This window comes from Vipera berus (genome assembly GCF_964194415.1).
Source record: "Vipera berus genome assembly, chromosome: 12".
Lineage (NCBI taxonomy): Eukaryota > Metazoa > Chordata > Lepidosauria > Squamata > Viperidae > Vipera > Vipera berus.
In genome coordinates this window covers 1,852,162-1,864,728 of record NC_138215.1, presented here as the reverse complement: position 1 = coordinate 1,864,728, position 12,567 = coordinate 1,852,162, and the positions used below count along the sequence as shown (strand labels likewise).

Sequence of the window (12,567 nt, the reverse complement as noted above, 5' to 3'; positions counted from 1 at the left end):
GCATGAGTGACCGTACGTGGGGCATCTCGGTCTAGATAGGGCCGTAATTGGCGCACCAGGCGAACCTGGGCAAAGGCTCCCCTAGTCACAGCTGTTATGTGCTCTTCCAAGGAAAGCTGTGAATCTAGGAGGACTCCCAAGTTGCGAGCCCTATCTGTGGGGGGTAATAACTCACCCCCTATAGAAAGAGATGGAATGTTCTGAATATCCCGAGATGCCGGTACGTACAGCCACTCAGTCTTGTCAGGGTTGAGTTGAAGCCTGTTCTTCCCCATCCAGACCCGAACTGCTTCCAGGCAACAGGACATCACATCAAGGGCATCACTGAGGTGGTTTGGGGTCGAAATAAAAAGCTGGGTATCATCAGCATACTGGTGATACCCGACTCCAAAACCACGAATGATCTCACCTAGCGGTTTCATGTAGATGTTGAATAGGAGAGGCGAGAGGACCGATCCTTGAGGGACTCCACAAGTGAGAGGCCTCGTGCTCGATCTCTGTCCTCCTGTTAATACCGACTGTGAATGTCCCATGAGATAGGAGGAGAACCACTGGAGAACCGTGCCTCCCACTCCCAATCCCCTGAGACGCTGCAGCAAGATACCATGGTCGATGGTATCAAAAGCCGCTGAGAGATCTAGAAGAACTAGGACAGAGGAACAGCCTCTGTCCCGAGCTCTCCAGAGATCATTTATTAGTGCGACCAATGCTGTCTCTGTGCTGTGTCCGGGCCTGAAACCCGATTGGTACAGGTCCAGATAGTCAGTTTCCTCCAGAACCGAAGGGAGCTGATGTGCCACCACACTCTCAACAACCTTAGCAAGAAAGCGTAGGTTGGAGACCGGACGAAAGTTGTTTAATATAGTTGGGTCCAAGGTTGGTTTCTTGAGGAGGGGTCTCACCACTGCTTCTTTCAAGACGGAGGGGAAACAACCCTCACTCAGGGAGGCGGATATCACCGCCTGGAGCCAGATTCGTGTTCCCTCTCGAGCTGAATAAACCAGCCAAGAAGGGCACGGATCTAATAAACAAGTGGTGGAGCTCAGCTTCCTCATAATTCTGTCCACTTCCTTTGGGGTCACAGGGTCGAACTCCTCCCAGATAACATCGACAAGATCACCCATGTTCTGATCGTTAGACTCTGTCCAGTCGGAGTCTAAGCCGGTTCGAATCCGAGTGATTTTGTCCGACAGATGTTGGCAAAACTCCTCGGCACGACCCTGTAAGGGATCCTCCCTCACCTCTTGATTAAGGAGGGAGCGAGTTATCCTAAACAAGGTGGCCGGGCTGTTATCTGCCGATGCAATGAGTGTAGCGAAGTATTTGGATCTCGCCATCCTCATTGCTGCGAGATAAGATCTAGTAAAGGATCTTAGTCGTGATCGGTCGGATTCAGATCGGGTGGATCTCCAACGGCTCTCTAGGCCCCGTCTCCGACGCTTCATCTTCCGGAGCTCCATGGAAAACCATGGAGCAAACTGGGATCTGCATCGGGTCAGAGGCCGCAAGGGAACAACTCGGTTAAGTGCATCCGTGGCAGCCTTTTCCCAGGCTTCCACTAAGGCATCAACCGAGCTGTGAGCAAAGGAGGCAGGTGGAGACCCCAGTGCTGCCTGGAACTTCTCAGGGTCCATTAAGCGCCTGGGACGGAACCATCTTGATGGTTCCACAACTCCACAACGAGGGGTGGCATAGTAGAAGACCAGTCTCAGGAGATGATGATCGGTCCATGACAGGGGTGTAATAATTGGGGAACCCCCACCAAGATCATCTAACCACCGTCTAGAAAGAAAAACCAAATCAAGCATGTGGCCTCCTACATGCGTCGGGCCCTGAATTACTTGTATTAGGTCCATGGCCGTCATGGAAGCCATGAACTCTCGGGCTAACTCAGATGATCCTCCTAGGGATGGTAGATTGAAATCACCCAAAACTATAAACTTGGGGAATTCAACCACCAGCCCCAAGAGGATGTCGAGAAGCTCAGGCAGGGCCGTTGCTGTGCGACTAGGCGGAATGTATATCAGTAGTAAGCCTAGCTGTGACCTAGGGCCACATTTTAGGAGGAGGGATTCACATCCGGCTATTTGGATGATGGTGGCCTCCTGAGGACAAAGAGTCTTTCTTATAACTACTGCCACACCCCCGCCCCTACCCTGAGCCCGAGGTCGGTGAAGCATTTGGAAGTCTGGTGGGCAGAGATCAACCAGAGGCACGCCACCCTCTGGGCCCAACCAGGTCTCCGTAATGCAAGCTAGGTCCGTATGCTCACTTTCAATCAGATCGCGAATGAGAGGGGCCTTGTTGATTATGGACCTGGCATTCAAGTACACCAACCGGAGCTCAGGTGGCTGTTTATCCTTGCTCCCGGAGCCTTGGGAAGAAACCAGAGGGTTGGAGCGCCTCACCGCTTGTAGATAGCAGGGACGTAATTCCAGATGTCGATAGGGTCCTCTGTCTTTACACCTGCTGCCATTCCCTAACGTCGTAGGAATAGGTAATCCTACGATCTGTTCTGGAGCTCCGGAGGCAACCAGCCTTAGCTCCCCCTCCGTGTGATCAATTTATGTATTATGTATTATAATTTATGTATTAATATGCCTGGAATAGAGTTATACCACCCTATATTAAATCTTAGGCAAGAGGTTGTTATGGAGTGAGGGAACTGACCAATTTCATCCTATTACACATTTTTTCTCTTCCAAGGGGCCCAACTAAGTATGATTTTTAAAGCCTTAGGCTCAAGCTTTCCTAAGGAAAGATGAATGTTTTTTTGGTCTGGACAAATGGTCACCTATTCAAGCAAAGTGCATGAAGTGTGATTTGGGGAAAGAAAAATGCAAAAGGATTATTGGAAGACGCTATGAGTAGAAAAGGAAGGTTTACTCACTACTTTTTGGATGTTTTTGCTTTCAGGGCCTCCTTTTCCTCTTCAAATTTTAACTTGTTCTGTTCTGTAACCCCTAAGATCCTCTCAATATCTTGAATGGCTCCCTAGAAAGAGGTGGAAATGCTGCAGATCAGCCCCAGAGATTTCCCCATCCAGCCTCCACTCATCTTTGGGCTTCTGGACATTCACCTAAGGCTGTGTTAATGGAAGATGGTAAGCTAAAGTCAAGGAAAGTGCACCACAGTTCACTCTGTGGGTGCACATAGCTGGCTAGGGAATTCTGGGAATTGAAGTCCACAAGTCTTAAAGTTGCCAAGTTTGGAGACCCCTGCTCGCGACTTATGGTGTCATCCAAAGCTGAAACTACCATCATCTGAAATTTACAGCCAGGACTCGTAACTAATGGCAAAGTTTGGGCAGAAGTCTTGGTTCTTAGAAACCCAAAATGGTGACTTCAACATTTTCTAGAATCTTTGCAAAAATTTAATATGTTGCCTGAATGGGCAAATAGCATCTTCTCATTTTTGGACTTGTTTTCATTTGGGAAGACTGGACTTCAATTTTCAGAATCCTACAGCCTGCCCAAAGAACTAAGTAGATGCAAGAATGAGGTCAGGTGTGCACACAGGGATGTCACCCAGGGGTGGGTGGGGTGTCAACCAAAGCCATTATGGAGGTTACATCCATATAATCAAGAGGTTGTCTTTACTTTTTGGCATCCCTTGTGGACACCTTTGTGTGGGTGCCTTCATGGTACCTTTCCTGGGGTTGAGATGGACTACTGCTTTTCAGTTCATCACTCAGAATTGCTACTGCCACTGGGTGTATTTCACTGGCAGCTTTTGCACATTTGGAATAGGAACCAAGCCATCACTGTGCAGTAGCACACAAGATACAATTCTTAACGCTGACCGTGGGCAGTACAGGTTGGAAATACAATGGATGGTTGCGGGAGCTGGATAGGTCTAGCGACTCTAGACTCTAGTCTAACAAAGAGAAGGACTAAGGGTGATATGATAGTCTTTCAATATTTCAGGAGCTGTCATGGAGAAGAGGGGATCGATTGATTCTCCAAAGCACCTGAAAGCTAGACAAGAAGTAACTGGTGAAAGATTATTAAAGAGAGATTCAAGCTAGAATTAAGGAGAAATATCCTGACAGTGAGAACAATTAACCAATGGAACGGCTTCCCTCCAAAACTTGTGGGTGCTCCATTACTGGAGGTTTTTAAGAAGAGACTGAACAGCCGTTTGTCTGATATGGTACAGGGTCTTCTGCTTGAGCAGGAGGTTGGACTAGAAGACCTCCAAGGTCCCTTCCAACCGTATTATTCTATGTTCTATGTTGACTGGAGCTGAGCAACAACTGAGCTGGCCGTTCACAAAGCACCAGCACTCCAGAGATGCCAGAGACAGTAGCGCCCCCCAGAGGCACCCTAAGTGGTAAACACATAAGTCCAGTAGAGTCTTGTTTTGATACGCATAATATTAGGCAGAAAGTATACAAGTGCAAGCTCTGGGCTTACAACCATCACCCTTCAGTAGCTTTTGGAACATAAACAGGCCTATTCATTTGCCTCCTCCTAATGGATGTGTTTTAATATTTCAAACATCTCAACCGTTTCATTTGACAAATCAATAGGAGAAGTCTATGGGGAGAAGAGCATTTTTTTGCCTCTCCAATTAGTAAATCCAAGAGCGGATGTATGCAAAATGAAAATCTAATTTCCTCAGGAGCTAGCCATTCATGCCAGAGAGGATTGTGTTGTGTGTGTTTTTTAAAAGAAATATACCATTCGCTCTCAGCCCAAGCAAATCCATGCTCCCGTATCAAAATTCTTAAATTTAACTAACAGATTCACTGGTAATCTCACAATATTGACCCCCAAGCTGTGAAATACGTACTGCTACAAGCAGAAGCGAGGATAGTTTAGCACTTGCTTGTACTGTAATACAGCATGGCGTGTTTTCTGTCCTTGAACAGAAATTTAACTGGGATCGTTAGTTAATTAACACCTCACCTTAAAATTGGTCTCGGCATGCATATTAGGTGCTGATAATTCTTGATAGATGATGAAGAGATGCTGAGCAAAGGTCATGAGGACCCCCTGGAGATGTTCCCCAATTGTTCTGTTAATGATATCCAAAGAAACGTCTTTGCCAATGATTCTATTTGCAAGCTTAAAAACAATCGCCCTCTCATTTGGGCTTGTCAGACGGTGGAATTTAATGAATATTTTCAATCTCCTAAGGTGGCAATCTTCAGGGAGATACAAAAGACGAGGCTCCATTTTAACTTGTCAGTAAAAAGGATTTGTGTAATAAATATTTTTTATTAATCAAGTAATGGAGGAGGGCAAATGCTTGAAGACTCCCATCTTTTCTAAAGCATCTCAAACACATGAATAGGTACCGCTGGTGGTATGAAAACCCCAGCGTTATTAATGGCAGAGCATCCTATTGGAAACTTGGGTTTGCTCAGGTCCACCATGAAAACAGGAGTTCAACCATTTCAGTGAAGCTTGGGCTGTGGCTGCTCTTGAAGAACAGTTACTAGGTAAAAATAATTATGGATATTTTTAATCTGGTTTTTCTGACACAATTCTGTACCTTAGCCATAAGGGTTTTTGAAGGAACCATTCTCTCCAGGCTTTCATCTTTCAGAACACTGGCACAGAGCAGGTAAAAGGAATCTTAAACTACAGGACTATCAAGGTCCAGCAACTCATTTCTCTCTCTTGGAAACTTACATCATTCCAAAGGTGTTTCTTTTCTGGTCTTCAAACAAGATAAAAATGGTTCCTTCTTTTAGCTGTTGAGATGGATAAGATGTTAAACTTCTTACTGTGTCCGGAAATTCTAAACATACAATTTCCCAAGATCAAATGCTAAGGCGCATTACATGGGATGATGTGATTTCAGAAGAAATGAATTTAAGAGCAAGCCAATTAAGGTGTTCACTTCCAAGCTGATATAAAAAGGTGGCGGTCAAGTATTCAGCAAGAGAAGCGGCTGGAAACAAAATATATTTCTAATTCCTTCTTCCTCTCCCCCTCCAAGGCCTATGTGAACTCTATTAATAAAAGCACACAATCATAGCTTTCATTGAAATGGATCATAGGGGCCAAAAATATGGAGATTCTTTTCAGAAAACAGTTAATGTGTGGTTCACTCATTTTATAGGTTTGCCCTCTATTTTTTCCCCATCCTATTTTCCTACTGTTATTTCACTGAGATTAAAGCAGGCGTCCTTCTTACCCGCACATCATAGCCAATCCCGTGAGCCTTGCACATCTGGAGGAAAACATTGTAGTAAATGAAGGAAAGGTTGCCATTCTTAATCGAGCTGCTCACCAGAACGTGGCGGCTGACCAGGGATGTCTGGGAAAAAAAGGAAAAGGGAAAAAAAAGGAAAAGAGTTAATGCTGATGAATCCCAGATGGATTCCAGCTTCGAGGCAGTGCGGATTTATACCAGAGTAGCTTAATCTTAAGGCCCCGGCCTATTTCCTCAGTCTTCTTCAGAGAAGCAACTCTCAGCCTTTGCAATGACTCTGTTGAACACAGATAAAGGGGGAGATTAGTGCTGTAACTTGAGGAGGCTCAAACCTAAAGCAAGACAAGGCCCATTGCCATTCACTTGTCCCCCTCATGGGTTGTCCCATGTTGAATTGCAGTGAGTTGTCCGGTGGTGAGTTAACTGGGGTGAGTCGGATGCAGTGAAACTGCTGAGAACTTCTTTGAGAATATAGTAGTTCCCCTACATTTTTCTTGTGTCTCATATACACACCAAAATGTTAAAATTGGTCTTAAGGTTTCAGTCATACATGTGCTTCCTCACCATGAGCACTGCTTCATTTTCCTCCTCCTCTTTTCTTAAAAAATGTCCTTGGGCAGAGATGGGTATTTTTCAGGCCTTAACAGTAACCCTGAGTGGGACAATGACAAACATGGCCAGATTTTGTTATTTTTCTCTCCCAAGGATGGGAGGTTTTTAAAATAAATTCATAAACAACCCACCGTGGCAAGCCTATTTTGGCCTGCAGCACAATTTTTATTCCAATCAGAAAATGGCAGGAATTTCTCGTGCCAACCTTGAGAGTTTTACCGCTGATCCAGAGGGTACCCCAAGTGCCATGAGAAAGGCACTGGGGGGCCATTGGCTGAATTGACCTGAATTTCAATGGGCACACGCAGGGTTCAAAATGTGCCCTATGTCGAAAGGCAGTTTGGGAGGCTCCTTAGAACAAATGTGTCTCGAGCAGCTTTTGTTGACATTGCTTATTTCCCCTCCTTCCAAATTTCTCATTCTCAAGTGTTATTTGAGGCATGAAACTGCTAGCCAGAGGGGTGACGGCTTCTCTTTCTTGCACATCATGCTCACACGTGCACTCTTACGAGACAAGTAGACAGGCTGCCTCTCCGAGGGCCCCCTTCTCTCTGGGACCAGCTGGCTGAAAGAGAGGCTTCCAAAACAGGCACCCAAAGTTTTGAGAAATTTGTTCCTGGCAAAAGACCGGCAAATAGAATAAATGAATGCTTGATAAAATAATCCAAATCGCAGTTTAACAAGCGTAAACCTGAACGTAGCAGTGATAACACCGAACTATTGTTTAAGCGGAGGCATCAGTCTGACGAGGCGCTTATTTCAGCTACAAAGCAGACAAACACATGCATAATGAACTGCCGGATGAATTATTAATGTCTTGCTTATTTAGCCTCATCTGTCTCAAAGATAATGTATCCTAAGTATAATGAGTGATTGGTTTTCTACATAATTACAGTAGCGGCGGTATCTAGGAAATTTGCTCTGGCAAAGGAGATTTCTAAAAATAAAAACCATCACTCGTACTCGGTCACTGCTCCATTTTATCAAAATCAAAGCGAGCAGCCCGGTGAACACATAATAAATTCGCGGGGACAGAAGCATTATTAACATCATAATTTCACATAAAGTGTTTTTACTTAATCATTCATTATAGATCATGCACTGTAAAACAATTTGTCTCTGTTTGTTTCTTTTGGTTTTTTAAAAGATGTGATCTGCTGGTCCCCAGTTTTACCCCAAATGCTTGGCTGAACGGGGAAGAGGAAGAAGAGGAAGCAGTCATGTGCTGAGGGCAGCTGAGGGCAACTGGAAGGTCCAAAGTGACAAATATGCACAATAACCTGCAATTATTTTAATTTAAAGAATTGCTGCTTGGTTACTTTCCATTTCTAAGACCTGGACCTAGACCCGAATCAGAACTCCTCTCACCCCACGTAGTAGCTTGAGAAGATCATCAAACTTGACATTTCGGAGCTTGGACGCTTTGGAGAATGCACAAACTCTGGCTATAAGGCAACTTTCCCATACAGGGGCACCCCACACCAGTGCTAAAATGCCAGGTTTTTGAGATGTAAAAAAATCAGGCCAAGATTTCCCCACCACCTCCACTTTTAATATAACATATAAGCAGTACAACTCAATTGAAAAACAAACTGAAATGTTTTAGGAGGGGAAAATAACAATAAAAAACTTACAATAACATTGTTGCATGAAGATGAACATATCAAACGCCTGGGAAATCAGGAGATCCAAGCAGTTCAAATAAATATAAAGATTTATTGCAAGCTTAAGCTCTCTACAAGAATCTGAACTACTAACAGTCAAGGGAAATTCGTGGGAGTTAAGAATAGAAAGGAATTCTCTTGTGGGTGTAAAGGGACTCATGACTGATGATGCCTTTGACCCCTCTCTGGGGCTCAGGCTGGTCACCTCATACAACTCACTCTTATACTAATACTTCATTGAAGGAACTTTTGATTTTTTGACACCATCCAGTCTTGGGGTAGGAGCCTATCAGCACAACACAACTTGCTTTGGGAATCTTTGCCCACTCTTCCTGGCACCAGTGCTCCAAATTTGTCGGATTGCCTCTCCTGCGCAGTGGATTCAGGTCTGGACTCTGGCTGGGCCATTCCAAAACTTTGATCTTCTTCTGGTGAAGACATTCTTTTGTGGATTTGGAGGTACAGTTTGCATTGTCGTCCTGTTGAAAGGTGTGTACTGACTGCTATTTAACGTCAGTTTGAATGTGAATGGTTCATTCCGAACACAGCCACGTTCCTAATTATAAGAGAGTGTGAAGACTTATGCAGCCATATTATTTTAATTTTTTATTTTTATTTTCCCCCTAAAAGATTTCAGTTTGTTTATTAATTGAATTGTACAGCTTGTATGTTATATTAAAAGTGGGAAAAATATCAAAGTGATTTATTTTGGTCTGAGTTTTTTACATTTCAAAAACCTGGCATATTGTGTAAAGTTTCTACATCCACTGTATCTGGTAACCTACAAATATGCTGACTACAAATCCCAGAATTCCCAGGAAGATGGGTTTCCATCTGGGAATTTTGAGAGCTGTACTCCAAAAAATGGAGCTTGGGGGAAGTGAGTTACAATGTTTGCAAAGAACAGTAGCTGTATTTCAGAGATCTGCCACTTAATTATTCTGAAGGATAATGAAAGTCAAGTCTATGGGAAGTGATATTCACCCGTGTCCTTGTTCAACTTCAGAATGCCTTTCTTGACTTCTGGAAGAAAAAACTAAGAGCCCTTGCAGTTGGTCTGACCTTCGCTCGTGAAGGAGATGCTAAAAGAAGACCCGAGTTTAAAGAAAATGCTGATAAACAGAGAACCAAATATTCAGAACAACATAGAATAACAGAGTTGGAAGGGACCTTGCAGGTCTAGTCCAGGGCTTTTCAACCTTTTCAGAGGTTGTATCACTTTTAGGACATGACAATATTCGAGTACCACCAGTGCTTAGCAAGGTGTCAAAAACTTGATGACTAAAAAAAGGGGGGGGGGAGGGATTTTGCATGTTATTGTTAGATTCATTTGTTGTTATAGAAATGGCTAGTTTATAATATTATGGAAAAGTAAAAGGTTGAGGTTCGATGTTAATGCTTCTTTCTACTGCAACAGGAAAAATCGGAAGTCATTGCCTTTTCTTTTTCCCTTCTGCCCCTCACCTTTTTTCTTTCACCCTCCACTCGCAAAAGCCCCCCCTCTCTCACACACACACTTCTCCCAGAAAGCGTCCCCCCTTTCTCCTCACCGCTTCTCTGACAAAAGCCTTTTCTCTTCTGTCTCCGAGTCTTTTTTCCTCTCTCCCTCTCCCACCCAAACTGCCTCCTTTTGTAGCCTCTTCTGTCTCAGCCCCCCCTTTCTCTTCCGGGTGAGCCAGAAGTGCCGATCCCGGGGCCTTTGCCTCGCCCCAGCTGCCCTGCAGCCCCCCCCCGAGGACTCCCGCACGGCGAGTCCTGTGCTGCGCCACTTCGGCTCGTTCCCTCCCCTGCTACCTTGGGCTGGGCTGGGCAGGGCCACGTACCACCTGCCAGGTGCCAATGTCCCACTGGTTGAAAAGTCCTGGTCTAGTCCAGCCCCCTGCTCAAGCAGGAGACCCTGTACCATTCCAGACAGGTGGCTGTCCAGTCTCTTCTTAAAAGCCTGCAGTGATGGAGCACCCGCAACTTCCTGAGAGAAGCAGTTCCACTGATTAACTGCCCTCACTTTTAGAAACTTTCTCCTTAGTTCTACAGTTGCTTCTCTCCTTGACTAGTTTCCATCCGTTGTTTCTTCTCTTGCCTTCTGGTGTTTTGGAAAACAGGCTGACCCCCTCTTCTTTGTGGCAGCCCCTGAGATATTGAAACACTGCTATCATATCACCCCTAGTCCTTTTTTTCATTCCACTCATAGATACTAACAAATGCTGGAGAAGGCCAGGAGTTTTCTTGTGAATGTGATAAACCAGTATTGTAAGACAATGAGTTTGGCTTTAAAAAGCTGCGCAGCTACTCAGCAATGGCAAGACTTCTACAGGACCAGCCCAAGACAGTTTGTTACCTAAGCATAAAACCAGCAAAAGCTGTACCTTCTGCTAAGAACCAGAAGAAAGGATCCATCAAGAAATTATCTTCAGCCAGTTATGTTAAACCCAACACGAAACATCAGGCAGAGGGAAAGAACTGGTAATTTCCAAATGTAACTATAAGTAATTAATTAGTAAATTAAATTTTATTGTTCATAATGGTTGGGGAAATGATGGGGGCCACACTGGCTACATTGTCCCTAATGCAATGGGGTGATGATGCAGGAGGGGTCAGGGCAGCAGCGCATCAAACAATGGGGAACCAACACCCTTTAGGCCACAAAGTACTTATTTGCTGAGTCACTGGCCTATCTGTTTCTTCCTTGGAAAGGGCATCACTTACGGGTTGGGTCTGCTCCTTCTGCAGAGGCAGGGCAAGTGGTTTCTTTGGAGGGAGCTGCACCTGGAAGCGGCTGGAAGCGCAGTTGAAGGTCCCCTGGGTTACGTAGAGCGCGATCTGGGTCATAGCCAAGTGATCACTATAGTGCAGATCCAAGTCTATCGCCCAAACCTTGGGAGAGAAATAGATCCGTCAGGGACAGCTTCTCTTTTAGGCTTAGAAATAAACCTCTTGGCATGAAGGTAAGATAGCCTTACTTTACATCTGGAGAGCACAAGAGGTACCAGCAGTGAACGTACTGTCTGAAAGGGCCCAGACATTTGTGAACCTGTCTTATGTTTCGTATCTGCCTACAATCTCAAGTACAGAAATGCCTCCTCTTGGGTGAATGGAGTTGTGTTCTTTTTAATACCTGAAAGGTCAAAAAAGAACTCAATGAAAGCAACAAAATGGAGGTCACAGAAGGGTACCACCATTACAGGTAGTTCTCGACTTATGACCACAAGTGAGCCCAAAGTTTATGTTGCTAAGTGAGGCAGATGTTAACTGAGTTGTGCCCTTTTATGATCTTTCTTGCCACAGTACTGAAGTGAATCCCTGCACTTGTTAAATTAGTAACCAGTTGCCAAGCGTCCAAATTTTGATCTCATGACCGTGGGGATGCTGCCATGGTCATATGAAAAATGGTCATGTCACTTTTTTCAGTGTCATTGTAACTTCCAATGGTCATAAAACGAATAGCTGTAAGTTAAAGACTACCTGCATTGTCCCCTGCAGGCACTTTGAGAGGTGAATGTCATCAGATGCTCATTGCCCATAATTAAAATATGACTTGTTGAGGGGGGTACAGAAAAGGTACATCAGTGCTTCGGAGGGTTGCAGTTTGGATTATGCTAACCTAGTAGTAATGCGTAGCACTACCGAAGCTCAGCAGCTGTGAGATTCATGTCCTAGAAACACAAGCAATATGAGGGTGAAGGTTCATTCTCCGAGCTTGTGGGCTGGTGTTGGAGAACGAGCCTTCACCCTCATCCTATACCCGAGCTACAGATATTCACCACTAGTTCAAACACAAGCAAGAGCTCATGAAAGAGCTTGCTGGACCTGCAGAAGCTATGTTCATCCATCCCCACAAGGCATCTATGGACAGTAACAAGCAACGTCTAGATATCTAGATATGATCCATGACCTATTATTTCTTGTTTATACGTACAGGGTGAGCTTATGCACCGGAGACAAATTTCTTGTGTGTTCAATCACACTTGACCAATAAAGAATTCTATGATTCTATGGCTGACATCTGCAAGTTTAAGCTAATTTGGGGGTGAATATCTGAAGTTAAACTTGATAGAACATTATCAGTGTGCTCAAAGAGGTAAGCACTGGTGTTGTAAACCAACAACAGTGCAAATGCTCGAGAAGG

At 44.6% G+C, this 12,567-nt stretch overlaps 1 protein-coding gene across 1 annotated transcript in view; it reads right to left on the bottom strand.

Annotated features, from left to right (window-relative positions):
* Positions 1–2,889: 2,889 nt before the first annotated feature.
* The window catches only part of IQCH (IQ motif containing H), a gene marked incomplete at its 3' end in the record, with an annotated part of 123,738 nt that continues 114,060 nt past the window's right edge, over positions 2,890–12,567 (bottom strand). The window contains exons 13-17 of the mRNA XM_081337333.1: positions 11,148–11,315; positions 6,148–6,270; positions 5,640–5,701; positions 4,911–5,019; positions 2,890–2,994 (exon numbers count right to left, since the gene is read on the bottom strand). Of these exons, the coding sequence (XP_081193459.1) occupies positions 2,890–2,994; positions 4,911–5,019; positions 5,640–5,701; positions 6,148–6,270; positions 11,148–11,315 (567 nt within the window). The remainder of the gene's footprint in view (positions 2,995–4,910; positions 5,020–5,639; positions 5,702–6,147; positions 6,271–11,147; positions 11,316–12,567) is intronic.